This window comes from Schistocerca nitens, chromosome 10, assembly GCF_023898315.1.
Source record: "Schistocerca nitens isolate TAMUIC-IGC-003100 chromosome 10, iqSchNite1.1, whole genome shotgun sequence".
NCBI lineage: Eukaryota > Metazoa > Arthropoda > Insecta > Orthoptera > Acrididae > Schistocerca > Schistocerca nitens.
Genome location: NC_064623.1, coordinates 203,957,581 through 203,976,661, shown reverse-complemented (window position 1 = coordinate 203,976,661; position 19,081 = coordinate 203,957,581). Strand labels below are relative to the sequence as shown.

The following is a 19,081-nucleotide window of genomic DNA, read 5'->3' as shown; positions in this document are numbered from 1 at the left end:
GGATCTGTACCAAATAGGACTAACTCAGTATTGAATGTATACTGAGATGGTAGCATGAATGTTCACAGGTTTGTTTGAGCCATGGGAGAGTGTGATGAAGTTGGTTAACAAACTGGCAAACTGACCCAGGGAAGCCTACTTATAAAGTCTCAAGTACAAGCTCTAAAAGATGGATTTATCAATACCTTAAAACTCAGTGTGTATTGCTTCCATAGGGGTGATGAGGACATCATTATTTCAGTTACACTGCACACAAATGAATCTGAACAGCTATTCTTCCCAGAAGCAGCCACAATAACTGTTATATGGGAAGTAGGCTTACCCTCTGCCATGCAATTCAAGGGTTTGCAGGTTTGCAGAGTATGGATGTAGATGTTTCGTCACCTTCCACAATTCCCTGTGCGCGCGCGCACACACACACACACACACACACACACACACACACACACACCTAGAAGAATCATGTGTTCATGTTGTGTTTTGTATGGTGCTGCAGGGAAACAGTGTGGTCACTTCCCTGGTGACAAACAGCTCACCAGATGATGTGGACCGCCTCACAACTGGAGTGAGTACTGAGCAGGATGAGTCTGCGGGTGGAGCGACTCTTACCCTCTCGCAGCAGCAACAGCAGCAGCTTGCAGAGGATAACAGTGCTGTCAAAGCTGAAGATTCCTCTGAGACAAACTCGGATGAACAACAGCAACAACAGCAGCAAGGATTGAGTGTCCAGCCAGGTAAGCATCTGTTTCCTACCGAATAAGTAGTGAAATGGCATTTCATAGGCCATGTAGAAGAGAAGGTGGCCTCTAGGTATAGGATCTCTTGTATTAAAATGTTGTGCCACAGTGGAAACATTTCAGCTGAGGATTCTGCAGTTGGAAGCAGTTTTCTATCCCTTTAACAAAAGGTTTCTAAGGAGATGTGAGGCAGCATGGTAATGTTAAACACTAGTATTGATTGCCAAAATAATTTTGTCATCACATGATACATTCTTATCAAATATATGAAAATCAATACAGAGTATCTTATCGCTTACTACTCCACAATACCATTGCCTAAAATAGTTTTTCATTCCTTTTTTTGGCACTCTTTGGTATGTTAACTTAGTTATGGATCCCACAGTGTACTGTTTTAGTCCACATGTTAAATCAATGTAACTATACCTTAACTGCTGAGGGTTAAGTTCTTAGGAGTTGGACATTTGTTGGGCATTGTATGGCTGACTGTCTTTTTCCCTCACTCTATTTGTGAGTGGAACGAGAAAGGAAATGATGGGTACTGGTACAGGATACCCCTCAGCCACATGCCGTATGGTGGCTTGTGATGTATGTAAGTAAGTGTAGATGTATATGGTGATGTAGATTAGAGTTCTTTCATGACTCTGGATAAAGTCCATTTTTGTGAGAGTCACTGGGTCATGTAGTGAATTAAGATTGAGAATCTTTAGGAACTCAATCATTTTTAATAGTAGTGAATATTGAAAGTGGTATAAACATTATTGATAAATAAGTCGTGGGAATGGAGAGAGATGAAGAACATTAATTGGAGAATTCATAAGAATAGATGAAATTAATGAGTTATTAAGGAAGTGGTGGTATTCACTGTAAGTAGCTTAAGCACATAAGGTTAACAACTACTTGTGAATGATTGGAAACAATGATTTTCTGTACAATGTTCAATTCAAGTTTTTGTAAATTTCATGGTGAAATTTCCAGACTGGCATAAACAGAGTGAAAACAGTATTGTAAGAATATTAACAAAGGTGAGTGTGAGCTGGAATGTGAGACAGTTAAGTTTTGTCCAGCAAAATTACTGAATACAAACCATATAGATTACATTACATATTAAAGTACAATGAACAGCAATAAGTACACCCACTCTAAGGGTAATGCCTTGTCAATGCGACCACTTTCTTCTGTCACTGACTGTTCATTTCAGTTCCATGTTATTGTCATATCCTATCCTATCCTATCCTATCATATATTGTTCTGTTCTGTCCTTGATGTCTAATAAAGTGGGCGGAGGGTAAGAGAGAGAGAGAGAGAGAGAGAGAGAGAGAGAGAGAGAGGAGGGGGGGGGGGTAGTGGGGCAAAAAGATAAAAAAAGTTATGGAGTGAATAAATAAAGAAAAGGAAGAAAGAAACAGTTATTTTTGGAATTTTTGGTGGAAGAGGGTGTTTGGATGTGAGGATATGTGGATATGTTCGATGGTAAATTCCGATCTCCAGAGTTCACGTAAATTAATATCAGATGGGATGATCAAAATAGCCTATGTAGTGTAACAAGAACTTGAGACATACTGCAGAAGATTTTTTGTAACTGTTTAACAGTAGTCCCTCCTTTTTAATGTTCCTCAAGCATATACCTTTTCTTCATGAGAAAGGAGCTATTGGTTCTGAAAGTTTCATTTGTTTTTTTCTGCATTGTATCCAGGAAGCCTGATACCTCTAGGTCAAAGTACTTTATTTTATGTTTGAATATGGTTACATATAAAAACCATGCATCTTGCAGATGAGCATGTGAACTATCATACCTCACACAGAGATCTATTCATCATCATGTTATTTACAGCATCTTGCGAAGCATCTCAGAATTTATGCTTCGAAAGGCTTCCGCAAAACTTTTGCAGAATTCATCATTAGCGTTGTACTGATGCTGATACAAATAGGATGGGATTATTCCCTGTGATGGGTTAGTAAGGTACAAATCACATCTGCGATTTTCCTTACACATACTCTTATAAAAATATATTCTGAACATGGACAATGACGACATTCAAGCTCATATAATAAAAACCTCTTGTGTGAGCTGTCTTATATTGCACATTCATTGGGGAACAACACAGTCAAGTGAAGCACAGCATTTGGAAATTGTGCCAACAACGCATGACACGTTACAACTCGCTGCTTCACTACATCATCAGTGAGTTCACTGACAAACATCAGTCTCAATTCTTTCACTTCAAAATCTTTTTTGATGAGGTGAATGTGGTGGTTTATTGTTGGCCATGATAACTGAACTGCAGCTGCTCATGAGTTTCATTGACACTGCTCATCTGATTGAGCAACAGCAGCACAAATTTCCTCTCATGGTTTCTTATATCCTTGATGAGATTGGGTCTTGTCAAAGTGATCTCTAAATGAACTCTGTATCTTTGACATTGTTTGTTTTGTCGTGCCTTCTCCCCTCCCCCGTCTCCCCATATACATGCAGTTAATCACTTCTCAACAATGTAACAGTGTTGGGCCTGGTGGTCTACCAATGAAGCACATGCCTAGTAACAGAGAGGTTGCAGGATAAAGTTATGATCAGATCATGTGTTTATCAGTCTTTGTGTCAACATAGCCTTCACCTCTCAGTGATGTGATGAGGCACCAGAAACCGTGTGTGGTTTTGATTCCACACTAAACTGACCACAATTTATGGGCTATGAACTGTAGAATAAAACTGAAGAAACTGCAAAAATAACTGAAGAAACTGCAAATAAACTGGATAAACTGTAAGAACCAGAGGTTGTAGAGTGTTTCAGAGAGAACATTGGGGAACAATTGACAAGAATAGAGGAAAGGAATAAAGTAGAAGATGAGTAGGTAGCTTTGAGAGATGAAATAATGAAGGCAGCAGAGGATAAAGTAGATAAAAAGATGAGGGCTAATAGAAATCCGTGGGTAACCTGAGAGATATTGGATTTAATTGAGGAAAGGAGAAAATATAAAAATGCATAAATGAAGCAGGCAAAACTGAATACAAACATTTCAAAAATGAGATCCGCAGGAAATGCAAAATGGCTAAGAGGAATGGCTAGAGGACAAATCTAAAGATGTAGAAGCATATTTCACTAGGGTAAGATACATGCCATGTACAGGAAAATTAGAGATACCTTTGGAGAAAAGAAAATCACCTGTATGAACAGCTCAGATGGAAGGCCTGTCCTAAGCAAAGGAGGGAAAGCAGAAAGATGGAAGGAGTGTATAAAGGGTCTATATAAGGGTGATGTACTTGAGGGCAGTAGTAGGGAAATGGAAGAGGCCGTAGATGAAGGTAAGATGAGAGATATGATACTGCATGAAGAATTTGACAGGGCACTGAAAGACAAGTTGAAACAAGGCCCTGGGAGTAGACAACACTCCATTAGAACTACTGATAGTTGTGGGAGAGCCGGCCATGAAAAAACTGTTTGATCTGGTGAGCAAGATGAATGAGGCAGCAAATAGCCTCAGACTTAAAGGAGAATATAACAACTCCAATTACAATGAAAACAGTTACTGACAAGTGTGAAAATTATCAAACTATCATTTCAATAAGTCATTGTTGCAAAATACTAACACGAATTGTTTACAGACAAATGGAAAAACTGGTAGAAGCCAACCTAGGGGATTCTGTAAAAATGTAGGAACATGCGACGTAATACTGACCCTATGACTTATCTTGGAAGAGAGGTTAAGGAAAGGCAAACTTATGTTTATAGCATTTGTGGACATAGAGAAAGGTTTTAACAAAGTTGACTGGAATGCACTCTTTCAAATTCTGAAGGTAAAATACAGGGAACGAAAGGCTATTTCCAATTTGTACAGAAGCCAGATGGCAGTTATAAGAGTCGAGGGGCATGAAAGGGAAGCAATGGTTGGAAGGGAGAGAGACATGGTTGTAGCCTATCCCCCATGTTATTCAGTCTGTATACTGAGCAAGCAGCAAAGGAAACAAAAGAAAAATTTGGAGTAGGCATTAAAATCTATGGAGAAGAAATAAAAATTTTGAGGTTTTGTGGAAGACGTAATTCTGTCAGATAGCAAAGGACCTAGAAGAGTAGTTGAACAGAATGGGCAGTGTCTTGAAAAGAAGATATGAGATGAACATCAACAAAATCAAAATTAGGAAAATGGAATGTAGTTGGATTAAATCAGGTAATGCTGAGGGAATTAGATTAAGACATGAGACACTTAAAGTAGAAGATGAATTTTGCTATTTGAGCAGAAAAATAACTGGTGATGGCCAAAGGAAACAGGATATAAAATGTAGATGTGTGATGGTGAGGAAAGCGTTTCTGAACAAGAGAAATTTGTTAACATCGATTATAGATTTAAGGAGTGTTTGCCCATGTGCCAGAAGTCTCTTCTGAAAGTGATTGTATGGAAGTGAAACATGGACAGTAAACAGTTTAGACAAGAAGAGAATAGTAGCTTTCGAAATGTGGTGGGACAGAAGAATGCTGAAGATTACGTGGGTAGATCATGTAACTAATGAGGAGTTTCTGAATAGAATTGAGGAGAAGAGGAATTTGTGGCACAACCTGTCTAAACGAAAGGATTGGTTGGTAGGACCTGTTCTGAGGCATCAAAGGATCAACTATTTAGTGTTGGAGGATAGCGTGGAGGGTAAAAATTGTAGAGGGAGACAAAGAGTTGAATACACTAAGCATCCCTCTAGGATGGAGGTGGCAGTAGCTACTCAGAGATGAAGAGGCTTGGACAGGATATTATAGCATGGAGAGCAAAATTCTACCTTCCTGTAATCTTTTATTCTTATTTACAACTGCATGACATTGTCAGTTATGTAGGAGGCAATCGATAATCAGTGGTGTAGTCTTGTGGGAACACTTTAACCCTGATCGCAAATATTTGTACATCAGTAACTAGTTACAGCAAATAAAACTGCGAACTACAAATCTAATTTTTTTAAAAAACAGATTACAGGCCACAGAAAGAAACAGACTGCGTAGCAATAAAGTTACTTACTAATTACTGTCTACAGCGATCATTATAGTTAGACTTTTATCATAACTGTGTCTTACAATTTAAATGTAAGAGAGATTAAAGACATAAGAATGGGATCTCCATGTTAGAATATCAACACTGTAGGAAAAGATAATCCTACTTACTGTAAAGATGACACAGTAAGTTGTAGACAGGCCCAATTAAGACACTTACGCATAAGCCTTCAGCTGCAGCCCCCCATCAGAAAGAGAGAAATACATATCATTCATTCACACAAGTGAGACCATCTCATGCATAAATGACTGCCAGCTGCAGCAGTCAGTGTCCATGTTTGTGTGAGCTGAGCTTGCTTGTGTGAAGGAATGGCGTGTGTTTCTCTTTCTTTTTCTGATGAAGACTGTGGTTGAAAGCTTATGTGTAAGTTTCTTTTAATTTTGCCTATATGCAACTTAAAGTGTCATCTTTATGGTAAGTTGCAATCTGTCTTTTCCTGTATTGCAGAGATTAAAAGTAAGTCTATGGGTAGATACCCACAATCAAAAATATTTACACATACACACAAAATATGGCTGTAATAAATGCACCTCACAGTAAAGGCATTATGTTATGCCCCACATCACTAATTAATGTGGTAGGTACATCAGAGTTGTGTAATAAACAGGTACCAAAATACACATCATGTAGTACAATGTCAAAACGCAGTCATGAAAAGATGTCTAATGATAAAGATTGATGTAGACACTACTGCATTGTACTAAGTGGTATGTCTCAGTATTGCTATGCAGTCTGTTTTCTTGTATATATTCTGTTGAGTTGTGGCCTGTAACCTGTTTCTTAAATATTTTCAGTTCGAAGATGGCAGTTTAATTTGCTGAAACTAGTTATCTATGTACAAATATTTGTGATCGAGGATAATTAGTGTTGTGCGAAGTAGACTATACTATTTGCATACTTTTTGTTGTCGCAGTGAATTATCCTTTCAATACAAATGTACATCGAGATATTCTTTTACGTGCAGGTGGTGATTCGGCAGTGGTGAGGAGGAAAGGTAACCTAAAAGTGGGGACAAACAGTGGCAACACGGGATCTGGCAATGGCAGCGGGGAGGGCAAGGGTGGGCAGCTACGGCGGGTGAGCTTTGACCCGTTGGCGCTGCTGCTGGACGCCAGCCTGGAGGGTGAGCTGGAGCTGGTGCGTGCTACGGCGGGCCGCGTGCCCGACCCCAGTGCTGCCAATGACGAGGGCATCACCGCCCTGCACAATGCCATCTGCGCAGGGCACCTTGGCATCGTGCGCTTCCTCGTCGCCTTCGGCTGTGACGTCAACGCCCAGGACAGTGATGGCTGGTGAGGCTCCTGTCCTGTGTTTTCTTTCTACCTAGTTCTTGGCACACAATGTGTGAAACTGGAACATCTCGAGCAGGGATGACATCCATTCGTATGAAGAAGTGGACATTTGATGTCTTTGCTTTTGAAATTATTGCTACAGGGTAGCGATTCTTGTGGAAAATCCTACAGTTCACAGGGAATTAAATTTCACCTGGAAAAATTAGCAAAATCTGAGGGTACTTCAGGAATGTTCTAATTTCATGTTTTTAGCCTTACGTTGGAATATAATTCTATTGAGTTTTATAAATCACAAATTTTAAAATACTTAGTATTTAAATGTGTGTTAATTATTTGAATATTGGCCCACTTAAATTATCAACTATTAAAAACTGCAGCTGCACGGGATTAGCCGAGCGGTCTAAGGCGCTGCAGTCATGGACTGTGCGGCTGATCCCGGTGGAGGTTCGAGTCCTCCCTCGGGCGTGTGTGTGTGTGTGGGCGTGTGTGTGTGTGTGTGTGTGTGTGTGTGTGTGTGTGTGTGTGTGTGTGTGTGTGTGTGTTTGTTCGTTCTTAGGATAATTTAGGTTAGGTAGTGTGTAAACTTAGAGACTGATGACCTTAGCAGTTAAGTCCCATAAGATTTCACACACATTTGAACATTTTAAAAACTGCAGTTAAACTAAAGCTGAGAGAAAAGAAGAATCATTACTGTGAGATGCTAAACACTCACCATTAATTTCTTTGGAGCTTATTATCACATCCTCTTTATTCCAAGTTTTCTCGTGGATGTGAAGGCTGTAATCACCCATAGTTAATTTTTGATCAGCAAAAGTGGGGGACCATGTTTTTAGTTACATGCTTTCTTTAGGGTATCAATATTCTTGATAATCTTAATCCTCTATTGCATAATGTTGCCATTTTACAACAAACTGTAAGTTTACCTAGAATGTTAAGGGAACCACTCGTATATTCTGATCTGACAACACACACTATCTGGCTACATCGAGCTACTTCAAAATCAATGATCTTTACTGAAGATAGGGTGTACAGAAACACATGCAAAAGCAGCTGAAGGAACAAATTATTTCTGCCACTTACATCACATATAGTTAGATTTTTAAGGTATGTAAAATGGTGCATGCTTAATCATTACACAGTTTGTTTTGACATCTCTCTAACTGAACGATTAAGAATTAATCAATATTTTTGCCATATGACAATCAAAATTAAGTCGAAATTTCTGTGTTCAACTGTTACATAGTATCTTGTGTATCAGACCCTACCACTAGGAAAAAATATATCTAAAAAGAAAGAAAGTGATGAGACTTACCAAACAAAAGCGCTGCCAGGTCAATAGACACACAAACATACACACAAAATTCTAGCTTTCGCAACAAACGGTTGCTTCGTCAGGAAAGAGGGAAGGAGGGGGAAAGATGAAAGGAAGTGGGTTTTAAGGGAGAGGGTAAGGAGTCATTCCAATCCCGGGAGCGGAAAGACTTACCTTAGGGGGAAAAAAGGACGGGTATACACTCGCGCGCGCACACACACACACACACATATCCATCCGCATATACACAGACACAAGCAGACATCCAGACGAAAAATGTCTGCTTGTGTCTGTGTATATGCGGATGGATATGTGTGTGTGTGTGTGTGCGAGTGTATACCCGTCCTTTTTTCCCCCTAAGGTAAGTCTTTCCGCTCCCGGGATTGGAATGACTCCTTACCCTCTCCCTTAAAACCCACTTCCTTTCATCTTTCCCTCTCCTTCCCTCTTTCCTGACGAAGCAACCGTTTGTTGCGAAAGCTAGAATTTTGTGTGTATGTTTGTGTTTGTTTGTGTGTCTATCGACCTGCCAGCGCTTTTGTTTGGTAAGTCTCATCACTTTCTTTCTTTTTAGATATATTTTTTCCACGTGGAATGTTTCCCTCTGTTATATTCAGACCCTACCACTAGGTATTTTTTCATTGGACTTGGGTTTCCTAAAAGGAATTCATGCAGTAGAGAATTAAACACTAGATTCATTGATCAGAGGTCTGCTATGCCCAAGTATTAATGATAAAGAAAAGTTATGTATGTGCAATATTATTCCAGTGTAAGCACTCAAGTTCGTGATTTGTGTTTGCCTGTGTGCTATAGTTAACCACTGGTGACTGAATGCTCTCTTGAATCAGTTTTTCACTTTGACACATGGTACTGTTTCATGGCCCTCTCATTTCACCATTCATTAATGGATGTTGGAGAATAGGATTTAAAAACTATCAACTACAGTTAATTGTGCAGTTCATAAAAATAAATATTTCAGTAGTAACTAGAAAATTTGTCAAAAAACATGTAAAGGTATAATGCAATGCATGTGAAAATTGCAAAAGTCAGTTTTTATGCAATATGTTGTTCGATATTATCAACAATATATACATAAGTTGGTTCTAAGAAATTCATCAGTGGAGTAGAAGACATCGTCCACCAATAAATCCTTTAGACTCCTATTAAGCTGGGAGTTATCAGTAGTTAAACACCGTATGGCCACTGGAAAGCCATATTCCTGAATGACAAACATCATTTTGGGCCAAATTAAGGGAATTTAAATATTTACATAGATTTCTAGAATTTATACCATCAACAGAGTTAGGAAAATATATGTTATAACCAAATTCATTCAGAAATATATTCAGAAGGAATGATTAGTACTGATAGACCCTTGAACATAGCTCCACAACACATTCTATAGTGCACACAAAAGTGATTTGTATTACATGCTTTTGGACATGCAAAACCTTTAGTTGGCTTGAAGAGCTACCCATAGTGATTTGAAGGAATAATTTGTCTTGATATCCTTTAAGTAGGCTATCTGTTTATTCGAATTTGATATTACTACATTTTATTCTTCATCTAGGCTGTCGAATAAAATATTTCTGTTTGTTATGTAAGTTAACAAATGTATGTGCTAAATTGAAAGAAGATTATTCTTCATCAAATGTAAGGGCATTACTCAGTCTTGTTTCAGTGAAAGAACATCAACAATCATCTGAAAGCACATACATTGTCAATGCCTACTACTTAAAATATGCATTATGAACTATTTATGTTCTTGTTTCTGTTCATTTGGTGCAGGCCCCAGTCCTGTCACTTAGCAACTGCCCTTTTCACTTTAGGCAAAGAGCTATATCTCTCTAAATGTTTTTGTTTTACATTAAAACAGAATGTTTCAAACAACTTTGGCCATCTTATGATAATCAACATTGCTATTGCTGAAATGAACTAGAGAAAGTCTGTGAATGAGAGAACAGACATTAAACCTCAAACCTTCCAATCAACATAAAGTTTCATCACTGAAAATGAAGTGGAAAAGGAAAAAGAAGAATTACCCTGTCTCTGAGTCAGGAGACGAGTATTTGAAGCAGGGAGTTGGAAGCAATAATGGATGAACAACCTGGATTTCAATCCCAGAAATTAAACTTTTGCTTCCGTCTTCATTGTTTGCTAGCAAACTCAGCAGTGCTCTGGAATGGCTATGGAAACAGGATACACACTATGTGATCAAAAGTATCTGGACACCCTCACAAACATACATTTTTCATATTAGGTACATTGTGCTGCCAGGTACTCCATATCAGTGACCTCAGTAGTCATTAGACATTGTGAGAAAGCAGAATAGGGTGCTCTGCGGAGCTCAGAGACTTCGAACGTGGTCAGGTGAGTGGGTGTCACTTGTTACACTTCTGTACATGAGATTTCCACATTCCTAAACATCCCTAGGTCCACTGTTTCCTATGTGATAGTAGAGGGGAAACGTGAAGGGGTACAGGCCGACCTTGTCTGATAGAGACTGCCAAGAGTTGAAGTGGCTCGTAATGTGTAATAGGCAGGCATCTATCCAGACCATCACACTGAAATTCCAAACTGCATCAGGATCCACTGCAAATACGAGTACTATGACAGTTAGGTGCGAGGTGAGAAAACTTGGATTTCATGGTCGAGCGGCTGCTCGTAAGCCACACATCATGCCGTAAATGCCAAACAAAGCCTCGTTTGGTGTAAGAAGCCTAAACATTGGACGAGTGAGTGGTGGAGTGAGAAATCAAGGTACACAATGTGGCGATCTGATGGCAGGGTGTGGGTATGGTGAAAGCCCAGTGAACGTAATCTGCCAGCATGTGTAGTGCCAACAGTAAAATTCGGGGGCATTGGTGTTACGGTGTAGTCATGTTTTTCATGGAGGGGGCTTGCACCACTTATTGTTTTGCATGGCACTATTACAGCAGAGGTCTACATTGATGTTTCAAGCACCTTCTTGCTTCCCACTGTTGAAGAGCAATTCGGGGAAGGCGAATGCATCTTTCAACATGATCGAGCAACTGTTCATAGTGCACGGCCTGTGGCAGACTGATTACACGACAATAACATCCCTGTAATGGACTGGCCTGCACAGAGTCCTGACCTGAACACCTTTGGGATGTTTTGAAAGCTGACTTTGTGTCAGGCCTCACTGAGTGACATCGATACCGCTCCTCAGTGCAGCACTGTGTGAGGCATGGGCTGCCATTCCCCAAGAAAGCTTCTAGCACCTGACTAAACATATGCCTGTGAGAGTGGAAGATACCAGCAAGGCTAAGGGTGGGTCAATACCATACTGAATTCCAGCATTACCGATGGAGGGCACCATGAAATTGTAAGTCATTTTTGGCCAGGTGTCTGGATACTTTTGAGCACATAGTGTACATCCTGATCTCCTTCTCCTTCCCCGCTCTTCCCCATCTTCTCCACCTCTTTCTCAATCCATTTCCTCCTCCTCTTCCTCCTCCACTGTCTGTCCACACTTTCCTTAACCCCATTCCCACCTATCCCCATCCCCTTCTCCCCCCCCCCCCCCCCCCTCTCTCTCCCAAATTGAGCCTTGTTGTTGCCAATGAAACACTGATAGAGAATTTGAAGTCACTTAAAAGGAAATGGTAAATCACATGGCATCATTGGTATATGTGGTGTGAGAGGCCTCTACTATTGGTGTATCTGTGATGGTAGAAGCTTCAATGACAGTATCTCACATAGTTTTAGTCTGCAAATGAGGAGGATTACAAAGTTTTGGCTGATTCAGATTCTGTAGTAGTAAGCTAATCATAAGCTGATCAGCCATAAATACAACTATACAGTTTTGTGTAAAGCTGAATGTGAGGAAGAAAAGAAAACAGCACACAGGTGTGTACAATATTTGTTCAAAATTATGTGTAAAGAGAAGGTATACATGGGAGAAGCAATTTGTCTAATATCTAAACTGCCCTACTATAGTATTTAAAACAAACTGCGGGAAAGAAAATGAAACTGCCCATTTTTACAGTATAGTACAGCACTGCATTTTCTTTCTTGCAGTCAGTTTTAACAGAAAACCTGTACAGTGTTGTTTAAAAAGCTATGTAATCTATGTCTCTTTGAATATTTATTACAATGTCATGTAAATATTTGAAGTAACAGTATTATGAAAATAAAAGTTGCTGCTCACCATATAGCAGAGATGCTGATCCGCAGGTAGACACAACAGAAAGACTGTCACAAATAAGCTTCAGCCTTTGTAAAAAATACACACACACACACACACACACACACACCACACACACACACACACACACACACACACACACACACACACAAAACTGCCGTCTCTGGCAGCTGAAGCCACACTGCAAGCAGCAGCAGCAGCAGCAGCAGCAGCAGCAGCAGCAGGAGCAGTGTGTGATGGGAGTGGTAGCTGGGGCAGGGAGGGGGAGGGATGATATGGTAGGGTAGAGGTTGGGGATGGTGAAGTGCTGCTGGGGAGTGCACAGGGATGAAGTGTGTAGTATTATTGCCACAGATACTACTACTATGCCGCGCCAACACGAGGTTGGCAGCCTGTCGTCTTGCCGAGCACTCCGCACTCTAGCGGGCTGTGCAGCTCGACGGTACTGGAGTGTGCCTCATTCACTTCTTAGCTAGATTTCAACCTGGGCAGGCGCACTTTCATAATCGGCCCTCAGCCAGTTCTGTAATCTTTGCTTTGATTCTCTGAGGAGGGCTCATCAGGCTTAGTCCCTGAGAATATGTTGTATTGGTTCGTGGTATTCCATGTTACGAGATTGTCACTTCATAGCCGCAGCTGCAGTCCTACAAACTACGGAAGATAAGTAATTTCATTGTACTGTGTGTTTCTTGAATAATAATCCTTCTCTCTGACAGTGTGCTGTACCACATATTATTGAAACCTGGACTCATTCATCTCCTATCAACTCAGGCTCCTACTTATTTGCATTTAGTAACGAGCTGAAAACCCACACGTTTTGTGCCTCTGAACAGTGAGACACAATAAAGTGGAGGAGGTTAGACAGAGGGCAGAGGAAAGGGGGAGTAGTGGAAAAGGAGAGAAGTAAAATGCATTTGCAGAATGAAGGCCATGTAGTCCTGGAATGGGAATAGGGAAGGGGCTGGATGGGTGAGGACAATGAGTAACGAATGTTGAGGCCAGTAGGCTTATGGAAACAAAGTATGTATTGCACAATTCAGAAAATCTGGTGTTTGTGGGAAGGATCGATGTGGCACAGGCTGTGAAGCTGTCACTGAAATGAAGGATGTCATGTTCGGCAGTGTCCTCAGCAACAAGGTGGTCCAGTTGTTTCTTGGCCACAGTTTGTCAGTGGTCATTCATGCATACAAATAGCTTGTTGGTTGTCATGCCCCATAGAATGCAGCATAGTGGTTGCAGCAGCTTAGTTTTTAGATCACATGACTAGTTTCAAAGGAGCCCTGCCTTTGATGGAATAGGTGGTGGCAGTGGGAAGGTGTGTGGGACAGATTTTGCATCTAGGTCATATTACAGGGATATGAGCCATGAAGTAAGGGGTTGGAGGCAGGGGTTGTGTAGGGATGGATGAGTATATTGTGTAGGTTCAGTGGATGGGACAATACCTCTGTGGGAGGAGTGGGAAGGATAGTGGGCAGGACATTTCTCATTTTAGGGCACAATGAGAGGTAGTCAAAACCCTGGTGGAGAATGTAATTCCATTGCTTCAGTATATGGTGGTACTGAGTTAGGAGGGGAATGCTCCTCTATGGCTGGTTGGTGAGACTCTTGGAGGTATTGGGAGGCTGGAAAGATAAGACATGGGATATTTGTTTTTGTACAAGGTTGGGAGAATAATTACAGTCTGTGAAGGGTTCGGTGAGACCCTAGGTATATTTCGAGAGGGACCACTCATTGCTGCAGATGCGATGACCGCAGATGGTTAGGCTATATGGAAGGGACTTCTAGGAATGGAACAGGTATGGGCACCTACATGGCACCCTCCTATGCCAACCTATTCATGGTCTGTCTAGAGGAATCTTTCTTAAACACCCAGAATCCTAAACCCCTCACAAGAGATGCTGCTCCTACTACCTGCAGTGTGTCTTCAGTTGCCAGAGACTGCAGGTGTGTGTGTGTGTGTGTGTGTGTGTGTGTGTGTGAGAGAGAGAGAGAGAGAGAGCTATTTTTGCTACCCATCTTGCACTACATTTGTGATAAAAGTTGCCCACACGACAGCTTATATTTGTGACAGTCTTTATGTTGTGCCTATCTGCGACTCAGCGTCTGCTATATGGTGAGTAGCAACTTTCCTTTTCATAATGTTGTTACTTTCCAGCCTGGTTTTTCCATTGTTTAAAAGTTTGAAGTAAGATTTTTGTAACAATGTTACTTGTCTCTCTATATAGTAGTAAAGGTATAGAGTTCTGTTTTGCCACAAGATTCCTGAAAGATGCTGCTTATTATTATTATTATTATTATTATTATTATTATTATTACTGCTACTACTATGACAGTAAACATAACAAATGAGGTCACTGTGCTGATTTTGTGTTCTATCTCTAATTGGACACTTCAGAAATGTCTAGGACTGTGTGATATAATGGCAGATAATTTGTGCATATCCCAATAGTTGACAGATGGCTATTTCATCAATGTCAATGGTTTTCATGTGTCCATTAAGTTCCTTTTGCACTGTTTCCCGTGTGCTGCGAACCACTTGGACCAATTTTACACTTTCACTGACTTAAACTTGGATTTTAAAGTCATCATATCTGTAAGTTTCTGTTTCTCATTGATTCTGCTATCATCTGGGATACCAACATCAATGATACACTTTCTTCTCCTCCACAACTGAGAGGTTTGGTGTATTGTGTTCCAACGTTTGATCAGTCTGCAGTTGGAAGTCCCTTTGGTATGCTTGTTTTTGAGAACTTGTTTCTGGCCTGCAATCCCACCAGTTCCTTGCCACCAGCACATGGTAATTTTGGTATAAGTTACTGTGGATTATATGTGTCACAGCAGTATCTCTCTTCTTGATCAATTGTGAAGCTTGAATGTGGTCAGTTGTTTCCTCAACATCTTTACAGAGCCTGCAGCTTGGGTCTTCTGCTCAATCTGGATTCTGTCTTTGATGGCAACAGTTGTGATAGACTGTTTCTGTGCATCAAAACTCGGTCTAAAAGCTGCATATGCGATGTTTTGTTGTGGAAGCTGTCAGTCTGGCACTGAAGTGCAGTTTCCAGTATTGATTCTTGGTTTGCTGTACTTTGTTCTTGGCTATTTCTCAGTCTGCCAACACATTTCTCTCTTCTTACCATCTTCCTCACTTGTAAGAGTCCTCTGCTGCCTTTTATTACTCTGGTTCTTAAACCTTAGAGGCTAAACCATAGTAATTTCTAATACCTTTATTGGATCCCAGATTTCTAGAGACTTTTCTTTCTCTGCAGTATCTACTTGCCTCACATTTTCAATTTTTTACTTTTCCCTGTTTCATAATGAAGAAAAGAGCACCTCTTAACATATGTCTGCACATGAAATGAATTCTTGCTAATTGTTTTGGTTCTCGTTTCTGTGAGTGAGGAAAACTGTCATGCTTAAGGAATACATTTGTTGATTTTATAGTTTTTGTAATTTAGTTTATGGCACTGGAAAAATGATTTTATGCTGATTCCAGATACCTTATTTTCAAATGACATTCTCAAAGTATTTTTACAGTGCTCATCTAAGCTTGCAATAATTTCCCATGTCTTCATTCTGTCAAACAGTATAAGACACAGCAATATGCATGGTCATGTTAATGATATTAATGACAATATGTTTTGTGTAGTCTTTGACCCAGGGATTTAGCAGAGATCAACCTATCACACAAGAAATTTGTCACTCTGAATCACAGTAGTCACTTCTCTCTGTAATTAACACGAATAGATTACTTTTGATATGGAAAACGAATGTGACTGCTTACTTCATCTTTCATGTTTTATATAATTTAGAAGAAAAGAGCAAAGACAGTATGTTACAGCAAAAACTTCGGAGGTTTTTTGATATCGTTTTGTCACGATACTTTTGTAAATTATTTCCATAAAATATCACTTTCAAATGAACCAGATTGTTTCAGAAATTTTTGTGTGCCTTTTGCAGGACGCCTCTGCATTGTGCTGCATCGTGCAATAACCTGGCCATGGTGAAATTTCTCGTGGAGCACGGAGCGTGTATCTTCGCAACAACGCTTTCAGACCACGAGACAGCAGCAGAGAAGTGTGAGGAAGATGAGGAAGGCTTTGATGGATGCTCTGAATATCTTTATAGTGAGTAACGAAAGAATTTCTCATGAATTCAAGCTAACAAAAAATGCAAAATTTACATGCAGCAGGGAATCCTACAGTAACCCAATAAGCCCCTCTCAAATTCATCTTCATTGCCTTAAAGTCATTGCTTATAGTGCAAGGAGGGGTATACTGCAAGGAGGGGTAACAGTTCAAAAACAAATTGTTTGTATCTTGTTAGTGTTTGCTTCATCGATTTTTTATTATTTGCTCTTTTTGTTGATTGGTAAAGCATTTGTGCTACCCATCTTGCACTACATTTGTGATAAAAGTTTTTCTGTGACAATCGTTCATGTAATGGTGCATCCTACATAAGTAAATTCATAATTGTGGCAATTGATCATTGCTCAGATTGCAGACTTTGGTCCACTTTTTGCACAGTTTTATCAGTCTGGTCACTGGGCCTGTATTCCCATCTTGCACATTTATATGCCTATTTCAAAAGTCATGACACTGTCACCTAACTTTCTCTTCACTCCTTACTGCAGGCCAATAAACTGTGTGCAACTCGTGGTGAATCTGAGCAGCTGTAGGTCCTTCTGCACATAAAAATCAAACTACAGCACCCACTTTGCAATTGACAGGAGCAACAATTTTTGAAACCATTGTTTTTTTCCCTCCACAAGCAAACAATTACTCGTTTTGATTTGATTTGATCAGGGAGACAAAACAGAGGACTTAATCTTCTGTTGTCCACAACAAAACAAAGTTTGATATCAATATAATAGAGGGAATGCTTTTGTCTGTATATGTGTGGATGGATATGCGCGTGTGTGCGAGTGTATACCTGTCCTTTTTTCCCCCTAAGGTAAGTCTTTCCGCTCCCGGGATTGGAATGACTCCTTACCCTCTCCCTTAAAACCCACATCCTTTCGTCTTTCCCTCTCCTTCCCCTCTTTCCTGATGAGGCAACAGTTTGTTGCGAAAGCTTGAATTTTGTGTGTGTGTTTGTGTTTGTTTGTGTGTCTATCGACCTGCCAGCGCTTTCGTTCGGTAAGTCACATCATCTTTGTTTTCACAAAACAAAGTTTGTGTGATACGTCTCCCTGCTCAAAATTAATGCCACCCAATACCCGTGAATAGTAGTAGAATTCCCATTACGACATGTTTGTTATTCACAACCTCTTCTGGAATTATTGATCCAGATATTTTGTCTTTTCTATGATGTGGTGTCATCCCCCTCACCACACAGTCGACCCTTGGGAGCTCCTGTTTCTATTACCATGATATAAAGATACTCCCTGAAGTTCCTATGGCAGTCATTAAACTTATGGAGAGTATATCTGCCTCCTGTTCAAGCCTAGCCCTGAACTTCTGTTTAAACGTTTTCGTCATCATTAGCTGTTTCTGTTTTTTTGGCTCCTAATCCAAAGTTCTATATGCTGCCCTCTGATGATGCAGCCATGTAGTTTAGATTTTATTACTACCTTAGTGATAGGACAGGTTCCAGTCCAACAAAGGGGGTCATAGCCCCTGTTGTAGCTAGCTTGTCAACCTGTTTGTTACCAGTAATACCTGAGTAACCAGGGACCCACAGAAGGTGTACCTAGTTGGTTTTTTCTAGTCTCTCATTCCTGGCATTCTGTGATGATCGATGATCTCATTGCAGGGGCTTATAGAGATTTTAGAGCAGTGTGGCAGTCTGAATGACTGTAGGTGCCATGATACTTTTAGCATCTACCATATTTACCTGAGTATGACACTACACCCCCTTTTAAGAGGCTCCTTGAGAAAAATTATTTTTCAACATATTCCGTCTAAGTAAAATTACAAACTTTTATTGACATCGGGCATCTGCCTAAAAAGTTAATATTACACCTATTCTAAACTTACTCCATTTACAGTTAAACTTCAATTATACGTTTTACAACGGACTACAGGAAAAAAGCATATAAATGCAAAAAACGTTTATATGAAATATAGCACCATGCTACCAAATTAATTGGTATACACAAATGAAAAATCCAGTAAATAAAAACTTACATTATACAAAATGTTATATAGGCTTACTAGGTACCCTACTTAACAAAGATATAAAGAAAAATGTAAACGTCATTTCGTAAAAAAATCTGCATTATTTTTTTTTTTTTTTTAATGTGGCAATAGTGTACACTGTACCCTCAAAATGGGATAACTCTGTCACTATTTCATCAGAAACATCGTGGTGTGTCACAAATTGTTCAATTATTTGTAACGAATTTACTCCATCGTTGAATGTCACGGAGGAATGCTGAGACTCTTCTGTATCAACCTCATTGTCAGTTTCCTCCTTGTCCAGGTCCCGCAATGCACATTAAACTATCTCAGTCATACTCGTGGGTTCTGTAGCGACGAGGTTTTCATCAATGTTCACGTAATCCTCAAATGATGCCTGCTCTTAAAGTTTATTCCGTTCTTCA

General features: G+C 40.0%; 1 protein-coding gene across 1 annotated transcript in view; it reads left to right on the top strand.

Moving 5' to 3' along the window:
• LOC126210001 (apoptosis-stimulating of p53 protein 1-like) overlaps positions 1 to 19,081 on the top strand; it is a 339,336-nt gene that overhangs the window by 308,973 nt on the left and 11,282 nt on the right. Inside the window, exons 14-16 of the mRNA XM_049939109.1 lie at positions 497 to 734; positions 6,733 to 7,060; positions 16,498 to 16,664. Of these exons, the coding sequence (XP_049795066.1) occupies positions 497 to 734; positions 6,733 to 7,060; positions 16,498 to 16,664 (733 nt within the window). The remainder of the gene's footprint in view (positions 1 to 496; positions 735 to 6,732; positions 7,061 to 16,497; positions 16,665 to 19,081) is intronic.